We start from the raw sequence: 23,518 nt of genomic DNA, 5'->3' as shown, positions 1-23,518 counted from the left end.
AACTCATTTAATCTGCCTAATAGCTCTTTAAACTTGCTGTAGTCGAGTCCATTCCAACTCAAAGCGATCCTATAGGACAGAGCAGAACTGCCCCATAGGGTTTCCAAGGCTGTAAATCTTTATGGAAGCAGACTGCCACATCTTTTTCCCACAGAGAGACTGGTGGGTTTGAACTGCCGACCTTTCAGTTAGCAGCCAAGCCCTTAACCCACTGTGCCACCAGGGGTCCAAGAGCTCTATAACCCATTGCTGTTAAGTCAGTTCCGACTCATAGCAACCCTACAGAACAGAGTAGAACTGTCCCATAGAGTTTCCAAGGAGCGGCTGGTGGATTCGAACTGCTGATCTTTTGGTTAGCAGCCAAACTCTTTAACCATTACACCACCAGGGCCGCTTATTCTCTCCATTTTCAGATAAATAACCCAAGGCACAAGAAGTAAATGTAGCAGGAATCCCCTATCTCTAGAATTTCAGAAATCAAACAACTACCTTAAAATAAGGCTGTATAGGTTACAATACTGTTTTCGTTGTTTTTCACTATGACATGACAATTCAGTGTGGCAACACTCTCAGGCTGAAGCCTGTTATTCTTCTAATAAGAAATGGGAAAACAAAACAATGACTCAAGAAACAGTATATAGAAGAACTGTTTTTTAAAAAGCCAGAATTCTTGGACAGAAAAATAATATAAAGTGTTCTTGGTGTTGAAAATGTTGGGAGGCAAGCACCAGGACTAGGAGGCAGCCCTGCACACCAAAAGAGGTTGTGTTCTGCCAAATGCTTTAATGGCAGGTAGCAGGTTTTTGGAACTCATTATCCCAAGAGGTGGTAGTGGCTGGAAATATAAATAGTTAACAAAGGGTTCAGATAATTACATGCATGGTAGATACTTAATAGGTTATTTAAGGACACTAGGCATTATATTCCTTTGATGGACACCACAAAGGTCATCCTTGTTAGAATATGATATCACTTTTGCTAGAGGCAAGAGTACCAGGAGAAGAGAACAGGGTCTGGGCCAACTGTCAATTCTGACAACAAACATTTCATAGAAGTCTTTCTGGTAAAATCTACAAATCTGAGCACTCACTGACATGAAGAACCCTTGTACTTGGGTAGCCATCCCAGGCTCCCACGGGATTTCACATAGAGAATTCATTTGCTCATCACCACAAATCTATGAGGCAGGCACACAAATATCCTCCCCATTTTGTAGGTGTGCAATCTGGTGTCTAGCTGTGCCCCGTAAACACTCATGTACAAAAAGAGTGAACACTGAGTGGCAAAGCTGGGATGCAAACTCAGGCAGTTTGACTCTGGAGCTCATACTCCTAATCATCATGCTACACATATTGCTTTAAACATTACTCGTTGGAGTTTTCAGAAAAATACTTAATAAAAAATAAAACTTCCTGTTTGCATTATGGCTGGTTATTAAATGGAAGTAAGAGAAATAAAGAAAAAATGGGGGAGGAGGAGGAAGGAAGAGGGGAAAAGCATGAGGGGCAAAGAAAAAGGAAGAATGCAAGAAAAATAAAGCAATAAAAGAAAAACACAAATGAGAGAGGGGAGAGACACGGAGAGAGCTGACAAAACCATTTTGATTCTCCTAGAATCCAGATTTCTGGGTTCATGGGATTGGGGTGACCCACCAGACCATCTGCCCTTAGGTATTCTTTTGAACCTTGAGCCTTTAAGGAACTGTTTTCCTAAAGGCATCTTCAAGTCAAACAATAGCCTAGTAGGCAGTTTAGCAGAGATTGTTTTGCCTTGGGCATTGGGCTCTTTTAGAGAATTATCTATGTGCGGACAGTTTCCAGGAGCAGGAACCCCAGGGTCTGACTGGAAGACTCATAGCAAGTCCTTAGTGACTCTTATTTCTCCAATGCCTAAAACCCTGCAGGTGTTCTCATGCTATCTCCTGAGAAATTAACATGACAATGACCTAGATAGCCTGGGTTGACACTGCCAATTCGAATTCTATCTACACACAATACATTCTGTTACACTAATTTTTTGATGTTTCTCTAAGCATTTAGGTTCTTGACAGAGCCAAAGGAAAAAAGGCACATAAGGAGGGAAAAAGACTGCTCAGAAAATAGAGGTGAATATCAGTTGTGAATTATATTTAAATGCTGAAACCATAAGTTTTAGAATATTTTATCTACTATCTTTTGACATTTTGATATTTTAACCAATGAGCACAGGTTATCAAATGCTCTAGCATACTTTGAAAATTCAATCTAAATGGAATAACCAGAGTGTAGAAACATTTCCATCACAACACCTCCGACAAGAGAATATTCTCCCAGGTTGTTGAGGTCAGTCAACAGAAAACACAGCAAACCTGAAACCTAAACACCAGAAGTCTCCCATCTTTATAAATCGTGAAACAAAGTACAAGACACACACACACACACACACACACACACACACACACACAGTTCTTACTGAAAACTTTCAACTCTTTCAATACCTGTGGAAGAGAATCAGTACTCTGGCCACGAAGTTTGACCACTGTTTCTGAGGAGCTGGAGGTGGAAGAACCGATTTCTTTTACAATTAATCCTGATGTAAAACAGAGAGAAAAAAAAAACAAAAACAATAAAGACTTCAAATTATTCACCCCTCTTGCCACAGTCTCTATCATATTCTAACATATACTACTACCAAGAATGAAAGGCCAAATATTAACCATTACTGAAAAATCTCACTGTGATTCTAGGGTGGTAGACAACCAGGACAGAACATGTTCTCTTGTCTTACAGTAAATAGAGGGGGGTTAGATAAACATGGAGTTAGCGTATAGGAAGGAGTTTAGAGTCTGAATTTTCTAAAATAAACTTCTAATTAAGCTATTTATGATGAAGTTAGTAATAAAAACAAAGACTGTAGGTGTTTAGCCATCTTTTTACTATACCTCATAGAGCTTTCTTTCCCACCATTTTCCACATAACACTAACTGCGAATTTAACTCCTCCTGACCAGTAAAACTCAGCCTCCTAGGTCTGGTTCCACTCGGCCATGGGCTGGTTGGATATAGTGACTATGGTCTCTGGAGTCGGGTTGTTCTGGGTTGGAACCTCTCCCAGACAAGTAATTAGCTGTGTGTCCTGGCCGGCTACTTAAACACCCTGGTTTCAGACTCCTCCTTTATAAAATGGGGCTAATAACAGCATCTATCCAATAGCGTTATAATCACAATTAAAAAGTGAATGCATGAAAAGGGCTGACTGCAGGGCCTGTATGTGAAACACACTCAGTTTATGGAGCTTTTCTTGGCTGATGAGGTCTGTGGCACATTGTCCTGCAGCAGATCCCACTGGTAAGAAACCAAAATGGGAGGCTGCAGTGAACATTCAGCTCTGGACCTTTGAGATCAAAAGAGTCCTTAATCACCCTAGTGCTCAGGGAGTACCCGCTAATTTTTTGGAAACAGAACCTACGGTTGATACTTCCCTATGTGAATGTGGCACGTGAGTGATGCACCCAGAAAAAAATGTTTCAGAAGATAAAATTACTAAGAAGAATTGGAGATGTAAAGTGAAATTTTTCTTGCAAACAGATGAAGCAAGTGAGTAGGTCCAGCTCCAGATCGATTAGGCCAAATGGCTTCTGAAGAAAAGGTAAATTCCTATCTTAGAAAAAGGAACCTTGACTAAGGTGATTATCATTTAGCCTACTACTAGTAACCTATATAAATGACTTTTTGTGTTTTATCCCTTAACTCTAGAAACATCTTGTAATGATTCAGTGTCTAGCACATGTCTTGCATATAGTAAGTGTTCAATAATTAGATCGATTAAAGAAAGCATGAAATATGAAGGCATTCCTGGCTTTCATGCAGGGAAAACCCTCAGTGATGCTCATGTTTTGGGCGTTGGTATAAACTGCTTTAGCAGAAGAGCTCTCTCTAGAAAGATCCTTATCTTCTAAAAAATGTTAATGTTTTGAACAAACCCTCATAGAAACATGTGAATTGTGCGTTGGTTGGCACTTGGTATGATTCTTTTTGGATTTCCTGGTAAATGTGCTCTTGGCTACCATGCCTATTGATAATCTGCTCCAAAACCGAGACCTACCACTAGAAAAGTCAGTATGAATTCTTGTGCTCAGAACAAACTTCAACATGAATGAAGGACACAGGGGTCTACTTCATCACTACTCAATCTCAGCTCAATGTTTTGTCTTAAAAACAATGTTTAACTGCACAAATTGTAAAGAATTTGGAAAATCAGGAAGATGAAGGAAGAAAATAAAATTATCTATAAGCTTATCATCCAGAGAAAAGGCTATTAATATTTTTATGTCTTTTCTTCTTTTTTCATACGTGTAAAACCAGTTTTATTGTATAATTTGAGATCACGCTGTTTATACAATTTGTACTGTTTTCCTCATCTATCTTACGTTTTCAAATATTCTTTGAAAATCTCAAATTAAATGGCTGCATAACATTCCACTGTATGAATACAATATAATTTAACCACTCATTGTTAAACATTTTGGTTATTTTTTTTCCTATTATAAATAATATTTCAGTAAACTTTTTTTTATATATAAAATCTTTTTAAATGGCCATCCTATTTAATTTTATTTTTATTTAAAATTACAAAGTTAACAACACCAGTCATAAAACATTAAATATAGAAATATATAAGTAAAAAGTAAAAGTCAGCTTTCCTCATGAAGCCCTTCCCACAGGTACTTTATTGTATATTGTTTTAAACTATTTTCTTTCAAATCACAAACAATATACAGAGACATCCATGCACATATAATATGCATACAATTGTGAATCTGTATTTAATATATATTGAAACAAAGTTTATAAGGGGAAAACCCAACATAATAAAGCAAACAGGCAAAAAAAAAGGGGCAAAGCTTGGTGTAAGAACTCTAGGCATATCTACAGCAAACAGCCTGGTGGTCTGTGTTGGTTAGATAGAGTAACTCCCTGTAACCATCAGCAGGCCTATTCCTGGTAGAGTGTCTGGAGGCCATGGTTCTGCTAAGTTAGGAAATGGAATTCTGTAATAAAATTGTGTCTCATACTTTTGCAGAGAATACCAAAATGACGGAGACTCTGTTGATCTTGTCCATCTCTGATTCCCAGTGCCTGGCAGCAGGGAGAGGCTCAGTAAGCATCCAGGGACTGTGTGTCTAACAGGGCAATGCAGATAACTCCAGTAGCAATGGGATCTTTCACTCAAAGCTTTAAGTGATGGGACAATAAGCATCTAGGCTATCTCTAACAAATATTTCTTTAAAGAACAGAAACTAATTCATAGCATGTGTGTTAGAAGTGATTGGGGTTTAAAAACAAAACCCATTAAGCTGCCTTTTTAAAAAGATGACATCTTTCATATTAAGAAACTATAAGAAGCACTGGTAGCACAGCAATTAAGCACTCAGCTTGCCAACTGAAAGGTTGTCGGTTGGAACCCACCAGTGGCTCTGCAGGAGAAAGATGTGGAAGCCTGCTTCCGTAAAAATTACAGCCTTGGAAACCCTATGGGGCAGTAGAATTAGTTAAATATGGAATGTCTTCTTATGTCTACACTGTTTGACACTTTTTCCTTCAGAGTCCTGTACCCACAATAGCATAGCGGGGCGGGGGCGGGAAAAATACAAAAACAAACCTGGACACCTGACCTCTGTTTCTAGTCAGGTAGTATTTGTCCTTTTTAATCTACGGGTTTTCTCATGTGTAAAAAGGAGGAGGCTGGACTGAAGAGTTTCTGAACCCCTTCCAGATGCATTATATGATTCTCTGATGACTGTATTTAAAATAGCAAAAAAAGAACACCCTATTATACAACTACCTCTTGTCCAAAGCATGGGGTAGAAGATGCTAATTCCCATTTCTGAGTGCTTTCCCCACTTCCCTTTCTTCCACAGAAGGCACCTAATCCTGTGGTTTATGACACTAACATAGAAAGGCTTTTATTGCAGTTCCGTCTGTGATCTAGACTCCCCCCCCACTGGCTCCTATTTTCTGGGCACCTGTTTCTCAGTCCAGAATAATCCAATACTAAGGAGAAAAACTTTCTATCAGAGCTCACCAGAGTGTCCGTTCAGTTTCCGTGACATGAGCATGTCCTCCGTGATATAGATGCACATGTCTGGGCTAACTTCCAGGGACTCTTCATTCAACTGCTCCAGGTCTCTGGGGTCATCAACCAACATCTCTATTTCTGACACAGATGAAGGAAAAGACATACAATGACATGAAGTAAATGGCCATCACAGTCCATATCTACACTTTGAGGGAGGCCATATAGTTATTCACATTTGAAAACAAATTATGAGACCCTTCAACAGGAAACTCTAAGGACAATTCTCAACTAGGTGATACTTTTCCTTTTCCTTGCAAGATTTCTGTGTTACTCACTTGTCTTCTAAAGCCCACGATTTGCTTATCCTTTAGTTATTCTTTAAGAAAGAAGAAAGGCTGTTCTACCATGCTGCTATGACATAGACCAAACAGAGACTAACGGGTCATTTGCCTCATGACAAAGCACAAACTGTTGGCGTAGGCAGAATGAGAGTAGTTCAGTAAGCTACCCATTTCCCATAGTCACCTACTCTTAATGCATTTAGTGACTGAACTTGAGATCTAACTGAACTCTATAGAAACTGAATATATGCCCTGCAATTTTCCTTAATGGAGTCAATATCTTTCCCCCAAACCTGAATGCTATAGCGCTTGTTTGAGACTGAATAATAATATAAAAGAGACACACAGCTGTTAAGTTTGGCTGATTTAGGCTACAGATCTAATCTTATCTCTTCAACAACAGAGTAAGTTCCTGGCAGCCTGGTGCTATATATTTTTTTATTCTCCCCAGAGTTCTGGTCACATGGTAGATACGTAAGGAATACTTACTAACCAAATGGCCTGGTCTCAAATCTTTACAATTTTTCCCCTCAAAGTTGAATATGTTTCTGTCACTATCACTGCATTCTACTCTGTTGCTGCTTAACCACTGCCTTATTTAATTTGTGAATCAGACATACAGATACTAGGGCTGCAGAAATGGCCTCTATTCCAAACCCACCACTGTTGAGTCAACTCTGACTCATAGCGACCCTACAGGACACAGTAGAACTGCCCTCATAGAGTTTCCAAGGAACATCTAGTGGATTCGAACTGCCAACCCTTTGGTTATCAGCTGTAGCTCTTAACCACTACGCCACCAGGGTACACTACCAGGACTCAGAATCCACAACAACCCAGCCCTGTGGCCACAAAGGATCATGACTACAGGGATGCTTTGTTCACAACACAAGCAACTCAATCAAGTCACTGGGGAAGACGGCAAGACACCTCTCCTTCTGTACTACTACTGCTTCTTATTTGCTGCTCCCCAGACATCAATTCTACAGAACCAATACTTGAAAAAACTGGACAAGAAAAAGAAGACAGGCAGTGACAGGACAGTGCTCTTAGCTGGGAGGGTCTCAGGGGTAGGTTACCATCATCCTGCGAGTCCTCCTCCAGTCGGTCCTTGCCACCACTCTCTACCCCTGAGGTGTGGGAGCTGCCATGGCTGGTCATGGAGCTGCAGGTTTTCAGCTTGCGGTGGATGGCGCTGCCTGAGTAGCTGTCCTCCGGCCCTGTGTCCCGGGGCTTGGTGTCTGCCTCAATGCCGGAGGTGTGGGAACTGCTGTGGCTGGTGGTGGAATGACGAGATAGGCGCTTGTGCTTCATGCTGCCTGCGCTGCTCCCGCTGGCCCGCGACCGCTTTTCCAGTTGGTCCATGTCAAGGTCCAGGTTGTCACTGATGTAAGATTCCCGGTACTGCTTCTTCTCTGTGTGTTGAGGAACACAGCTCATCACCATATTCGACCAAGACAGAAGGAACTTTTGGTGAGCTTAAATGAGTCATTAGGCCACCACCACCAACAATTTCACGCTCAGAATCTGGTGTTTACCAAGTAGCGATAATTTAGATAGGAGCTACACTTAAGATTGCAAAGTGAATGAAGACCAGAACAACAGATTTGAGAGGAATGTTTAAACTACTTAAAGACTTTTGAAGCTTCAAACACTATAGAACACTGCTACTCAAAGTGTAGTCAGCAGACCACTTCTTGTCTGCAAATTGTTATTGGTCCACAGTGAAATAAGTTCAATAATTGAGAATAAAAGCATACTTGGCTACTAACTGAAAGTTCGGTGGTTTGAACCCACCAACTGCTCCATGGGAGAAGAATGTGGCAGTCTGTTTCCATGAAGACCACGGCCTTGGAAACCCTATGGGGCAGTTCTACCCCATTCTATAGGGTCATTATCAGTGGGAATTGACTCAATGGCAACAGGTTTAATTAAGAATAAATGTTTAGACACTTCTAGAGCAATCTGACATTGCTATGACATCCACACATGTGACTTTGTATTTTGCAAAAGTATCAGTCCGTGACAGGTTAGAAATAAACAAAATGAAATAAAGCTGGTCTTTCATCACAGATAATTACAAAAGCAATGTTATAGACTATTTAATAAATATGATAATGCTAATTACCATTTGGAGCTCTGATGGTACAGTAGTTAAGAGCTTGACTGCTAACCAACAGGTTGGCAGTTCAAATCACCAGCTGCTCCTTGGAAACCCTACAGAGCAGTTCTACTCTGTCCTACAGGGTCACTATGAGTCAGAATCAACTCAACGGCAATGGGTTAATTACCACTTATTTTATTTATTCATTAACAGTGGTCCATTATTAACTAGCTTAGCTCTAGCCGTTGCATGTAATTTACAATAAAACTATTCTGAGGACTTCTTACAAAAAATTCTAATATTTTGAATTTCATTAACGACACTGCTTTTCCTCCATATGCTGAGTTAGTGAAGCGTTATCATCTAAAAAAACATAATAATCACCACTGGTCTGAGGATTTATACTCACATGGCTCTGATTGGTAAAACTGTTCTTTAATTAAACATGTCAGTGCTGTTCTTTAATGTAAGGACATATACTGGAAAAGGCCCTTTTATCAAATGTTTAACTATGCAGTACATTAGGTAGAAAGATACAACTGAGCTGCAGTAGTACAACTGACACAAAAATATTATTTTTGTGTTTCAGATCAGAAATTTAAAACAAAGAAACAGTTTAGCTTCCTTGTATTTTTAATACTGATGAGAAATAACACATTAGAACAATGTTAAACATGGAGAGTGCATTTGGGGAATGTTAAGTTGTATCACTTCAGAAACTGCTAACTAGTAGACTAATTGGGTTCTCAGGGCCCTGTTAATGAATTTAATTGTCTTGTTTCTTGTTTAAGTGAAAATATTTTTACTCCTGATGTCTGAATCCAGATCTTAAGTATGATCATCATAAGCTCCCCACAGAAGGAATGAGCGTCAGCAGAAAAAGAAGATGTGCTCTCCAGGATACAAATGCAAAAACTGCTTGGAGAAGACCATGTTACATTTTTGGGCTCCAGCCCACTCATGTCAATTCTAAGAGATGGGACTGAAACACAAAGGCGAATCTGTGCAACCACACAGAAAGCAGACTGGCACCTCATCAGACACAAAAGCACATCCATCCACAACCCATCTTTTAGGGAGGAGACTGGTTCTAATCATTCCTGTTTTCTGAAGGCAACAGGTAGAGATGAAGGTGAAGAGCTAAAGGGGTTTGCAAAACTCATATACACTTCCTATTCACTGTAGGTTAAAAATAAAATCCATTTGGCCCTCGGAATGGTGGAAAGAAACTGAAGAGAAAAAAGTAAAATAAAGTTCTATAGGGTGTTAGAGATCTAAGACAATTGGGAATTGTGGATCTAACTATTTAAAAGCCTTTCTTCCGCTTTCCAAAACAGCCCTTTCACACTCATCTCCCTGGTAGGTTCAGAACCAATTATTCCATACTCACTAGAAGACAAGTACCGTACTTTTACACAAATAATGCGCACCTTCTATGTTTGTTTGCCAACCACCCCCTCCCAGTATTTTCGTAAGTCTGATATGCTAATTTTTTATAGCAACATGTAAAAAAAACTGGCATAACGGCGCTTATTCTACCTCATGGGGTGGGGGAGGATGCAGTTGGCAAACAAATGTAGAAGGCGAGCATTATTTTTGTAAAAATACGGTGTTTACCAGCCTGTTTTATGCCTAATAGGAGCCTATTGTAAATTATATTTCCTGCCAGCATGCAGGACAGCCTCAGTGTTCCATTTGGCTGGCTTTGGATCCTTCATAGTGCTATATCACTTAGATCCTTTGCAAGGAGCCCTAGCGGCACAGTGGCTAAGTGCTCGGCTGCTAACAGAAAGTTCTGCTGTTTGAACCCACCAGCCGTTCTGTGGGAGAAAGATGTGGCAGTGTTAAGATTTCAAGATTTACAGCCTTGAAAACCATATGGGGCAGTTCTACTTAGTCCTATAGGGTCTCTATGAGTTGGAATCAATGGCAACAGGTATGATTTTCGGTTGGCAAACATTTAAGAAGCTTCATACCACATAGTTACAAACTAAGGGAAATCTTTAAATAATTCTGAAATTTATTCTAAGAAATGCAAAATGAAACCTCTTACCTCCCTAGTAATCACTGGTGTTAACAGTGTATAACATCATTCTGTTTGTGTTTTTTTTTATTCCCTGTATTATAAAAGCCCAGAGACCACAAAATTTTTCATACATTATTTTGGAATATAATGTCATAAATGTAGCCTCTTGACTTATGACTTAAAAACAAACTCCAACTATTAAATTGCGTTTTAATTTGTTTTGAAAATGACATAAGGCATATTTCTCCTTTTCTTCTAAGCTCTACGGCAGAATTCTTGTGGTCATTTTCTGCTACAAAATGTTAAAACACTGTTTCAGACAAGGTAACTCTAAATGAAATTTAATTAAGAAAAATATTGACTCTTCTTTATGCTGTTTTTTTGCTAAACTAATGCCAATAAAGGGCTTTTCTCATTAAAATGATGGAGCCCTTAAGTAGTAGCGAGATAACTGGATTCAGGCCATGGTAGGCCTAGAGAAACTTGGTTCAGACTTTCTTCAGTCCTGTAAGTACCTCTAAGTAGAAGAAACTAAGTATGTTTTCTGTGATGAGACCTCCCTCCCAAATCTATCTGCATTCATCCAAAAAAAGGATCCAATTCACATTTTTATCATTCCTTCATTCCCCTACTCATTTAAGTCCCCAAGTATACTTGGTGCTATGCTTGGCATTAGACAAAGCCATGTCCTCTTAAGAATTCAAAATTCTTTGTAATTTTACCTTAGAACCTATAGGGGAGGTTCATTAATTCCTTCAGGTCCTAAAATGCTGCCGGCAGAGAGCTGATGGGATAAATGAATTTCTCAAGACATCAAACTGACCACTTAGGAATGAGGTAGACTTGGCAAATGACAGGCCCTGCACCGAACTAGTCACCCATTCTCACAATTTTTCTTGGTGCTTCTGTCCCCATCTGGATTCCTCTTAATATTCACGTCAGCATTAAGAGATATGCTTGTTATACAGGTGAGTCACTGTGGGGAAGAACTGGCAGTCTGGCAGCAGCGGAAGCCAATACACCCGACAGTTATACCAATTCTCTCAGAAGACAGATGCAGTTTGGTGGCAGATGGTGGAAAATGAGTCATGTTCTCATCGCTACTTAAATTACAATGGGATCTCCAAATGGGGTCTCCTTTAGATTGAGAAACAGCTTTGGAGAGAAATCAATCAGATGCATACACCTCCATAAGGTTTTTTGTTTGTTTAATAGAGGACCAGTATTTGTCTTGTCTCTGCAGGAAACATGAGGTCTCAGAGGTCAAAACTTGTTTCAGACATGGATCTAAGATATGAACCTGCATCCTGATGTTCACACCACCCCCCAAAAAAAAAAACACCCATTGCTGTGGAGTCAATTCTGACTCATACTGACCCTATAGGATGGGGTAGAATTGCCCCATAAGGTTTCTAAGGAGCAGCTGGTGGATTTGAACTACCGACCTTTTGGTTACGCAGCAGAGCTCTTGACCACTGCACCACCAGGCCTCCGATAGGTGTGTGTATGCACATGTGATGTTCACATAAATACTCCAAATCTAATCTAACTGTCATAAGAATCTAATTACCAGAACTACTACAAAATAAATTTGCAAAACAAACTGAAGGCATTTAAAAATAAATAAATTGTTGGAGAATGGAATTTGAGGTGTGTTAAATCAAGTCACCACAGAGCGTCACACTCAAGATGAAGGGCTGACCATTAGGCTAATATTGTAAAGTTGGCAAAAGTCTGACCTTAGAGACTCCTATCCCTGCCTTCCTCTTCCCTGCCATGTGTCATCCTTTTCTGGGCTCAAGACTCTGGGGTCCCCAGTGACACAGCATTTTTTTTGGCTGCTCTACGTTGTCTGTGTCTCAGCAGAGCCCCCACAGGGCTGGATGATTCTATCCTCAAATGAAAACCTCCTGTTTGTCCTTCTTGCTGGGCCAGACTTGGTGGCCTCCCAGATGTCAATCAGAGAGGCTGGAGACACTTCTGGGACCCACCTCTATGGTCACTCTAACCTAAGGAATAATCATATTGGAAGGAATTCCAGACTGTCTGTGGATAACAGCACTGAAGTAGATTGGGATATATACAGAGCTCTGAGATGCAGGTAAAACTGCACTCTTGGCCTGCACCTTCAAGGGAGGGCTTTTTGCAAGGATTTCCAAGCCAAGCATGGGAAACTCTAAAGAGACTGTGCCCTAAGGGTAGCTAAATGACTAGGGTTACCTCAGATGTTTTGAATAGGTGCTACAGTAGGTGGTCCTCAAGCCCATCTTTGCCTTTCTGGGCGGTGCTGAGATGTAAATAGAAATGCTGCTCTGACTCTGGAAAGTCCCAGTCCCTAAATCCCAGTCTTCAGAAGGTTAAAGTCCCAGCTTATGGGTGGCAAAGGCACCACTTGCTTGCGCCTCCCTGGAACCCTGTGATACCTTCATTTTCCTCCAGCTTCCGAATATGGCGCAGGACAGGCTGCAGATTCATGTAGAGGCGGTGGCTGTTGCTCAGGAGTTGCAGGAGGTGTCTGGAGCGCATGGGGCACCCCGTGTAGTAGATGAGCTTCCTGGCTGAGGGCAAGCCATCTGGCAAAATCTCAAATTTCTTACCCTGTGGAACGACAGCATGAATCAAATTCAGGAAGAAAAATCTCTGATTTTTCAAGATCTCCTTTCTTGTCTATTTATTAGGAAAACTACAGATTTAGAAATAGATGTATAAAGTTCTATTTAAAATTCCCTGAGGAATAAATCATTGTTTTCCCTTTCAAAAATGTCACAGGACAGAGGATTACCAAAAATTGTGGTAAACACTGACTATAAGAAAGTTGATGGGTAACTAATTTGCTCTGTAAACTTTTACCTAACGCACAATAAAAAATTTAAAAAAAGAAAGCTGACAAATATCCATGGTGTCTCTGGCTAGTCAGGCCATTTGTATGATGAGAAGAAAAGGGCCCATATGAAAGCATCCTCAAATGCAACCCTTAGGCCCTAACTCAGCAAACAAGAAGAAAACATTCTAGAAGGGATTAGTGTATCCAAATACTTGTTGAAACATTCACTATGTGCCAAACTGTGCTAGGTGCAGAAAAAATAACCGTGAATAAGACAGACAAAGGTCCCTACCCTCATGGAGCTATATCCTGGTAAGGAAATAGTACATAAACACACAAAATAATTATAGTTTATGATAAATTCTGAAAAGGAAATAAATAAGGAGTTACGACAGTGAACAACACAAAACACCGATTTAGGGTTAAGAAGAAATGGAAAACTCCTCTAGGTGGAAAAAAGCGGGAGCTGGAAGCTAGAGGGACTATTGGAGGGATGAGGTGGGAAAGAAAAACAAAACAGCTATCAACAGAGATATAAGGAATCTCATAAAATAAGTCTGGTATCATTAACATAAAATTCTAAGTTTAGGGTAAGGGTTTGGCAAAGCTCCTTATAGTTATGAGATATTCCTTTAACTTACCCAATGATGAACAGGGCAAAGGATTACAAAAAGGGAATATTCCACATGGAATGATTCTTAGCTAGAGAGGAAAGGTAAGGCAGGGAGGGAGGCACATCCTAACTAGATACCTCAAAGTCCATACAAAGCAATATGGGTTTGTATAAGCCAGATAGGGATGGGATTTTTTATCTCTGGGTTTCTTATTTTAAAGGACTCACTAGGAGATCTCAAATGTTCGAATAGTAATAACTGAGCACTAAGTATTTACTAACTCATTTAATCCTCACAATAAGTGTATGGGGGAGGAAGTCTTTTTTCATTTTAGAATAAAGAAACCAAGGCACAGAGAGGTTAAGTAACTTGCCCAAGGCCACACAGTTAGGCAGAGCTGGGTTTGCTGCAAGAATCATCTGGGAAATTAGTCAAAATAGATTCCTGGTTTTCACCTCGGACCCAATGAATCAAAATCTCTTTCGGTAGCAGGGTGAGGCCCAGAAATCTGCATCTTAAAGAAGCTCCTCAGATGAGGCTGATGTACAACTAGATTCAGAAACCACTGAGTCCAGGACCTTAAAAAACTCAATTTCAAAAATGCATTTTATTACTTCTTAATTTGGGACACAAAAGGGGTAAGTCAGGTTATAATTTGCTGATTTTCAAGGAGCTCAGATGCTTTCACGAAGAGCTTGAACAAGAGAGAGCCAGCGAGGAGGAGGCAGGTCAGGTCCCATTTAATGGGTGAGTAAAGCGAAATCAGATTGAATTGTGCCCAAGTAATTAAAGTAATGTGAAGTCAGAAACAGGTCTTTTGACTCACAGGGCAGTATGGAATCAGTGCCCACATTCTAAGTGGCAATATACCCCTTTATTTATATGGGTCATCTTCCTTACAGGAGAGAAGCACACAAGTCCAAATCCTTATCTTCTTGCTTTGTTTATGTATTTTTTCCAATAACTTCTGAACAAAGCAAAAATCATGGATTTTAATGACAACTAGATGTATATATTATTCTAGAATCCTTAAAGTCTTACCCCCCCACCCCCCCACCCCAAAAAAAGTGGATATAGCTAGCAAGGTAGAGAAACAGCTGGGGGAAAAAATCAAGAATTTGCTTTAACAAAAGAAAGCGTATCACTCTCAATATTCTAAAAATAAAAGTACTTTTCCTGTTAAGAATTCTAGAACTTCTTTATAATGATGAATTTCAAATAGATAATAATAGAAGCATCTTTTTATATCACTCTTTACTCTTTGCTCAAAAGAAGTAACTTCCCAAAAAATCGGCCAACTCCCACACTAAGAGTAATTTACCCCATGACTACAGCTTTGTTTTCTAATCCCTCTGCTGTATGTTTTTAAAGTCATTCTATCAGATGAACTCATCCTGGACTTTTCACACCACATTTCTTCTGCAACTAGAATAATTTAAGACAGTACGGTGGGGACCAGATACACAAATTCAAATTAATCATTTCTTTTGCTATAAGGTTCTTTGATTTTAAGTTCATTATTTATATGAGTGATAAGGATTATAGTACATCCATAAGAATACAAGGAGTCTAATTATCTTCCACTTCAACTTTTTAAACATATCAACTTTTGTGCCTGGGATAATATTGTTTAAAAACAAAAACAAACCAAAGCAATAACAAAAGTCGACAAAAACAACCAACCAATGAGTCTCCTTTTAGTCAGTTATTGTAAACTCACCACAAACACCAACTTTCCAACGTTTGTCCAGGGGAAATCATAAAGTAATTGTTTTTCTTCATCTAAGTTCTGTGGAAAGAATTACAATGCATATTGAGTTACTGGGAAAACTGACAAAGACTCTAAAATGGCTCTTACTTCTCTCCTAGAAAACTAGAATACAGTAATTAAAATCTGAAAAAGGTCCCTAACTCTCTTTGGAGAAGTGCAGACAGTAATTAAAAGATCAGTGATAAAATTCTGCAGCTTCTGGTTCCTGAGTGGCTGCATTAACTGGCCCTTTCGAAGGCAATCTTTTCCTTCTGGTCTATTTCTAAATTTAAATGAAAAGTACTGTAAAACAGGCATTAAAGCAATGCGATATAACACTCAGACTTTCATAATTGGATATTTTGCCTACATTGAAGATAAGACATCCTTAGATACTATGTCTGCCAGAATGAGGTATTCTTTCTCCCCTATTGATGGCTGTATGATAACACCATCTCTCTGCAAAAGGGTGGCAATTAAATACTTATTCAAGGAACAAATTTTATCAGCAAAGTGTAACGGAAATTAAACATCTTGTCAGGTACCATAATAAATGCAATTTTTCTTTCCACAGTTATGGATGTTCCAGAGGATGAAAGAGAATATTTAAAATCACTGACACTTAGAAAAATTTGGGATATTAATGGTCTTTTAGTGATCTTTTGGTGATGAATTTGGGCTATTCTTTGGCTTAATTTTTCTGTTATAGAGAATTTATTACTGTCTAGAATCAGACTGACTCACTTCAATCATCCCACTTCAGCTGCTCTGCTAGACAAACAGGAAATAAGGACCAATCAATGGCCAGGAATGAACCACTGAACCTATCACAGGACCACACACAGGCACACTGTCAATGTAAAACATCGTTTGTACCATCTGACATTTATTTTCTATCTACCAACCTGAAAAATCTGTATTCCTCGCATTGTCAATCCGAGGGTCAGGGAAGCTTCGATTTCTCTTTTATCCTGTAGGAAAAAAAAATTTATGAAAAATAATACTTTTCTTCTACAAGGGACAATTCAGCACCGAGAAACAGGATTGGAAAGTTTTTGACTTAAAATAACTTTAAGTCTTTCCACATCTCTAGTTCTCCACAAGATTTAAGAAAACTGAACATATATCAATAATGGTATGTTCTACTTTGAAAATCCCTGATATTTCTAAGTATTAGTGTTTTCACTATACTATAAACATTTTCAAATCTAACAATATTCTACTTACACTAATTGAGAACTCCAGTAAACAAGGTAATTTTTACTGTTTTTGCATCATTTGCTTTTTTTCAAACCTTCCATCTAATGCATAATCTTTTCTCAGAGGTTAAAATCTTTAATCTAATGTCATAGTTGTACCCTGAGATGCACTAAACTTTATATGTTTAAAATCCGGCACATCTCCCAACTCTAAAGCCAATATTAGAGGCAAGCGACTAAACATTTAAAGCTCTCTCATGAGGATGGATAATAAAGCTGTAAAAAGCTTTATATTCAGTTAGTTTGGAAAGAAAAGTACTTATTTTTAAGACATTCAATTATCACTTGCCAATATGATATACATTCTACCAACTAAATTATAATCTATAAAAAATAAACTACTAGGAATATAAGGACAAAAATGCCACAATAAAAAATGCACTCTGAAATTTGGCCACGTCATTTAAGTACCCATCTGTAATAAGTGTATATGTAGGCATGAATTTCAAAATAGAAGATAAATAAAATTACTTGGTAACTAATTTTTTTTCCATTATGAGAGTTCTTAGTAAAAACAATAAATGATTACATACAGCTGTTTATTATGTTTAGTGCCAGTTTTCCCATGAACATAGGAAGAAATGTTTTTAGAAAATGCATCCACACCTGGCATAGTAAAGAGAAGACATAGCCTATTTTTACTATGTGGGCTGGTTTTTCCAAACTAACACATTTTGACATCAAGAAAGACATAATAGATTTAACAGGAGAAACCAATCCATCACTACATGAGTTTAGGCCAATTTCCCTTTCAGAACTGTTCTGACCGCTTCTTGAAATAAGATTGTGCTCATAAAAATGCTGGTTGTGCATGTATGGTGGGAGAGGGGCACAGAAACATTTTTTCCAGAATGTTCTCTGTCCTCTGTCTACCTTGTTTCCATTATGAGCAGGCCCTAAATCAAACAACTTTAATGGCTGCCATTTGATTTCTCCAAAGAATGAAAACTGTGGCCATGAGGTAACAATATTTATTTTCTTACTTTATTCAGCTACATCTTTATTAAATATCTTGCTTTAAGCAGACAAGAGAGTTATTTTCCATAAAATGTAGAAGTATACTTTAAACAAATTTGAAAAATTAAATTTTTATACAAAAGATAAATTGGGTATATATACTTCACTACAGGATTCTTAACAGGGTTCTTTAAAATAGCAAGCTCCCCTAGCAAAAAGGCAATATGCAATTAATATTTATTGAGCATTCACTAATGTGCCAGGCAGTCCACCTAGTTATTTCAGATTCATTATCACATTGAATCCTCCCATCCTTGTAAATTGTTTGATATCATTTCCATTTAATAGATGGCCCAGGATTATAGTTATATTTACATAGGATCCCAGTGATAGTTGAGTGGTAGCCTAGGGTTTCTAACTGATACCTGATTTCAAAGCCACACTCTTTCTAACATAGTATTCAAAACTCGAATACATTTTAAAATATACGGTGATTGTTAAAATGTCATTTTTGGCATTTTCTCACAATACATACATAGTATAAATTGAGATATGTCTACAGAGTCACAAATGCAATTTCTTAAGGCAAAAAAAAAACAGAAAAAAAAAACCCTCAGTCCTTCAGGAATTTAGCCAAAGAGATCTTATGGAATTCAATTATATCTTTCTTACTACAGAGGGTGTAATGGAGATAGGAAGCACAATAATGATGATAATGGTAATAATCATAATAATAATGGTAACAGCAGCAAGCACATCATGCTTAACATGTGCTGGGCATTGTTTTAAGTACTTTCCATCCACTAACTCCTTTACTCTTCAATAACCTTAAGAGGCATGCGAAACCGAAGCATAGAGAGGTTAAGTACCTTGCCCAAAGACACAGAGCAAGAGGCAAAGCTGGGATTAAATCCTAGGCATTTAGGACCAATGGACCATCATCTTAATGACTTCTCATTTGGTTTGAGAGCATATCTTTGAGTGCTTGAAGTGGGAATTCAGGAGTTCTTGCCAATGAAGTGGCACTTGTGGGATAAGAACGAGGAGTGAGGAGGAAGGGGAAGGAAAGAGAAGACAAGGTGACGATAAATTGTAGTGTGAGTGATTTCCTGCAGACCACGACTCAGGCTGTTATTGGGTATGTGACCTCCAGTGCAGGATGGAAAAATGAGGCTAGATGACAGACAGGACAAAAAAGTGAGTAGCAAACTTCAGAGATGGAGGGAAGTGCTATGGGTTAAGCACACAGGCTTTGCTGTCGAGACCTGGGTTGAATATTGGCTCTGAGACACTTAACTAGTTTTATGATCTTTGCGGAATTATTTAACCTCCCTAAGTCTCAGTTTCCTGGCCTATTAAATGAAGATTACAGGCCCTAATAGTGTTGGCAGGATTAAAAAAAAAGAAAGAAAAAATGTGCCCAATAAACCCAGTACCCAATAAACATTAGTGGTTGTGGTAACATTCTTAATATTTATGGTTACAATGCAAGTATATCTTCACTTTGAGGAACATAACAAATTACGATGAAACAAGCTGCAAATGTTATTCCCCAAAGCAGAAAAGCAGAGTTGAGGAGGAGAAAGATAACTATTCCATAATCATTGGAAAGCCAGAAAGCCAGATTCACAATTTCTGGGCATTTGTTATCTCATTATTAGGACCATTAAAAATTACTACATCCTGCTTCCAGGCCAGAAGAAAAGCATCATTGCTTTCAAGATTGACCTATAATAACAAACAGCAGCAAAAAATGAAACTCTTTTAAAAGCTTGTTTGAAAATGAAGTAACAGCTTTCAATAAAAGCTCCTCCTAATAGAGAAGGTATTTTTTCTCTGTTTCGTACCTTATACAATCTGTAGTAATGAACAGCGACATCATCCAGTCGGACAGCCTCTTTGATATATTTAAGATGGGCCTCGGAAGCTGTCAGTGCAAACTGATCTTTGTGCATGTTTGGAATGTGCTTCAGGATGTAGTCTTTCCCCCTCTTGGAAACAACCTGTTGAAATACAAGGGATGTGCAATGCAGCATTTGTTGGAGGGATGTAAGTACTACCCACACTCCCAAAATGATGAAAGGAAGAGAATCTAAAATAGGCCATGTAAATTGGCTAATTTCCATTAGAAAATTCCCACTATTATCCTGTTTTCACCATCTGTTATGTTACTAGGCTGAATCAGCTAATACTGGAAAGCTACGAAGTCAATATTGCTGTAAAGCTGTGTATCTAAGAAGAAAAATCACAAGAAATGGAAAAAATATGTTCTCTTAGCTCTAAAATCATCATAAAAAGCATGCAAACTTGTATAATTTTGTACACATTGTACTTGCAAAATTATTTGTATCATGAAATATATCTACTGTCAGCACATCTTCAGGTTCTGGATCCTACTTAACTCTTCCAAAGTTACAGCCACAAAGTGGGAGGTTCTGAATGTTAATCCAAAAAAGGCAGGGGACTGGAAAGAATTCTCTGAAACATTTTTGGTTCTTGCATTAGAGGCTGAATATGAACATTCTATTTGAGTATGTAAGAGAAAACAATGTCATTCAAACATTCGTTATGATTCATTGTGGCTTAGATTTTCATCGGACAGTGGTCTAAGCCTTTAGATGTCAAAAATATACAGTATGCAGCAGCTGCAGGCTAAGAGAAAGGTGTTGATTAGTTAAAGTCTTAGCTGATTTCATAAGGATTATGAAACATGGAAAGAATTATGCAAAGTGAACAGAAAGAGTAAAGCTTAAAATAATCAGAATTTTAAAACTAGAGAAATTTTAGTTTTAAAATATATCTTTATAGAAACTGCCATTTTGTTTCTTCCTATTGACTATTTTACAGATAATTAAACATCACGAATTACTGGCTGATTACCAAAGTTTTGTTACAAATTTTTCTTTCTAGGATCCTAGAATTTAGATGGAGATGATCTAAATCAGTACTTGTCAACCTTTTTCAGGTCAAGAAGCACACAGAAAATAATATTTTTAAGAGTGCTGAAGCAGATGGCTTTGGCCACCCCAAGGGTTGAGGAGACTGGTAACTCGGCATACTAGGTGCTATGACGCACTAATTAGGACGCATTGGTTTAAACTACCAAGATTCAGTGAGCACCTCATGAAAACTAGGTAATGTAAATACTAATTTTGGTCCAATAGACATTGATACCCCACACATCTGTCAGTTTGTCGTACTGTGGTGGCTTGTATGTTGCTGTGATGCTGGAAGCTATGCCACCAGTATTTCAAACACCAGCAGGGTCACTCATGGTAGACAGGTTTCAGCAGAGCTTCCACAATAAGACAGACTAGGAAGAAGGACCTGGTGGTCTATTTCTGAAAAAAATTGGCCAGTGAAAGCCTTATGAAGAGCAGGAGGACTTCGTCTGGTATAGTGCCAGAAGATGAGCCCTTCAGACACTCAAAATATGACTGAGGAAGAGCTGCCTCCTCAAGGTAGAGTTGACTTTAGTGACATGGATGGAGTAAAGCTTTCGAGACCTTCATTTGCTGATGTGGCATGACTCAAAATGAGAAGATATAGCTGCAAACATCAATCAATAATTAGAATATGGAATATATGAAATATGAATCTAGGAAAATTGGAAGTCATCAAAAATGAAATAGATCACACAAAGATCGATATACTAGGCATCATGAGCTGAAATGGACTGGTATTGGTCATTCTGAATCAGACAATCGTTATGGTCTACTATGCCAGGAATTACAAATTAAAGAGAAATGGCATCACATACATTATCAAAAACAACATTTCCAGATCTATCCTGAAGTACAATGCTGTGAGTGATAGGATAATATCCATACACCTACAAGTAAGACCAGTTAATATGACTATGATTCAAATTTATGCACCAACCATTAATGCCAAAGATGAGGAAATTGAAGATTTTTCTCAACTTCTGCAGTCTGAAATGATCAAACATGCAATCAAGATGCATTGATAATTACTGGCAACCGGAATGCAAAAATTGGAAACAAAGAAGGATAAGCAGTTGGAAAATACAGCCTTGGTAACAGAAATGACACCAGAGATCACATGATAGAATTTTGCAAGACCAACGACTTCTTCATTGCAAATACCTTTTTCCAACAACATAAACAGTGACTATACACCTGGACCTCACTGGATGAAAAACACAGAAATCAAATCGACTATATCTGCAGAATGAGACAATGGAGAAGCTGAACATCAATCAGTCAGAACAAGGCCAGCGGCCGACTGTGGAACAGACCATCAGTTGCTCATATCCAAGTTCAAACTGAAGCTGAAGAAAATTAGAGCAAGTCCACGAGAGCCAAAATTATGACCTTGGGTACATTCCACCTGAGTTTGGAGACCATCTCAAGAACAGATTTGAGACTGGACTGGACTGTGGGACATAAAGTGATACTCGTGAAGAGTGTACCTTTTAGCTCAAGTATATACAAGAGACCAAAGAGGCAGCTTCTGTCCAGAGGTGAGATGGGAAGGCAGAGAGGGTTAGGAGCTGGCTGAATGGACATGGAGAATCAGGGGCGGAAAGGAGAAGTGTGCTGTCGCAGAATGCGGTAAGCAATTAGGGTCACATAACAAAGTATGTAAAAAATTTTGCACTGGAGACTAACTCGAAATGTAAACTTCATTTAAACTACAACAATTAAAAAAATGCAAAAAAAAATAAATTTGACACACTGAACACTAATGATTGAAGACAAGATGAATTGTGGAATGACATCAAGGGCATCATACATGAAGAAAGCAAGAGGTCATTACAAAGACAGGAAAGCGAGAAAAGACTAAAATAGATGTCAGAAGAGATTCTGATATTTACTCTTGAATGACCAGCAGCTAAAGCAAACCGAAGAAATGAAGAAATAAAAGAGTTGAACAGAAGATTTCAAAAGGTGGCTTGAGAAGACAAAGTAAAGTATTACAATGAAATGTGCAAAGACCTGGAAATTACAAAATGAAAAGGGAAGAAAACGCTCAGCATTTGTCAAGCTGAAAGAACCGAAGGAAAAATGCAAGCTTCCAGTTGCAATACTGAAGGACTCTACGGGGAAAATACTGAACGATGCAGGAAGCATCAAAAGAAGATGGAAGGAATACATACAGGCACTGCACCAAAAACAACTGGTTGACATTAAACCATTTCAGGAGGCAAGCTATGATCGAGAACCGATAGTACCGAAGGAAGAAGTCCAAGCTGCGCTGAAGGAAAGGGTGAAAAATAAGGCTCCAGGAACTGACAGAGGACCAATTGAGATGTTTTAACAAACAGATGCAGCACTGGAGGTGCTCACTTGTCTATGTCAAGAAATTTGGAAGACAGCTTCCTGGCTAACTGACTGGAAGAGATCCATATTTGTGCCTATTCCAAACAAAGGTATCCAACAGAACGTGGAAATTATCGAACAGTATCATTAATATTACACACGAGTAAAATTTTGCTGAAGAGCATTCAAAAGCAGTTGCAGGAGTACATCAACAGGGAACTGCCAGAAGTTCAAGCTGGATTCAGAAAAGGATGTGTAAAGAGGGATATCATTGCTGATGTCAGATGGATTTTGGCTGAAAGCAG

General features: G+C 38.6%; 1 protein-coding gene across 2 annotated transcripts in view; it reads right to left on the bottom strand.

The window, feature by feature from the left end:
• Nucleotides 1-23,518, bottom strand: part of FRMD6 (FERM domain containing 6) — an 85,630-nt gene that overhangs the window by 1,487 nt on the left and 60,625 nt on the right. For both annotated transcript variants that reach the window (XM_004370861.2, XM_004370860.2), the window contains 7 exons: nucleotides 19,779-19,934; nucleotides 16,621-16,686; nucleotides 15,686-15,754; nucleotides 12,951-13,125; nucleotides 7,477-7,812; nucleotides 6,063-6,194; nucleotides 2,477-2,568 (listed from right to left, as the gene is read on the bottom strand). In XM_004370861.2, coding sequence (XP_004370918.1) covers nucleotides 2,477-2,568; nucleotides 6,063-6,194; nucleotides 7,477-7,812; nucleotides 12,951-13,125; nucleotides 15,686-15,754; nucleotides 16,621-16,686; nucleotides 19,779-19,934 — 1,026 coding nt within the window. The remainder of the gene's footprint in view (nucleotides 1-2,476; nucleotides 2,569-6,062; nucleotides 6,195-7,476; nucleotides 7,813-12,950; nucleotides 13,126-15,685; nucleotides 15,755-16,620; nucleotides 16,687-19,778; nucleotides 19,935-23,518) is intronic.

This window comes from Trichechus manatus, unplaced genomic scaffold (assembly GCF_000243295.1).
Source record: "Trichechus manatus latirostris isolate Lorelei unplaced genomic scaffold, TriManLat1.0 scaffold00010, whole genome shotgun sequence".
Classification (NCBI taxonomy): domain Eukaryota; kingdom Metazoa; phylum Chordata; class Mammalia; order Sirenia; family Trichechidae; genus Trichechus; species Trichechus manatus.
This window is presented reverse-complemented; position numbering and strand designations above follow the sequence as displayed.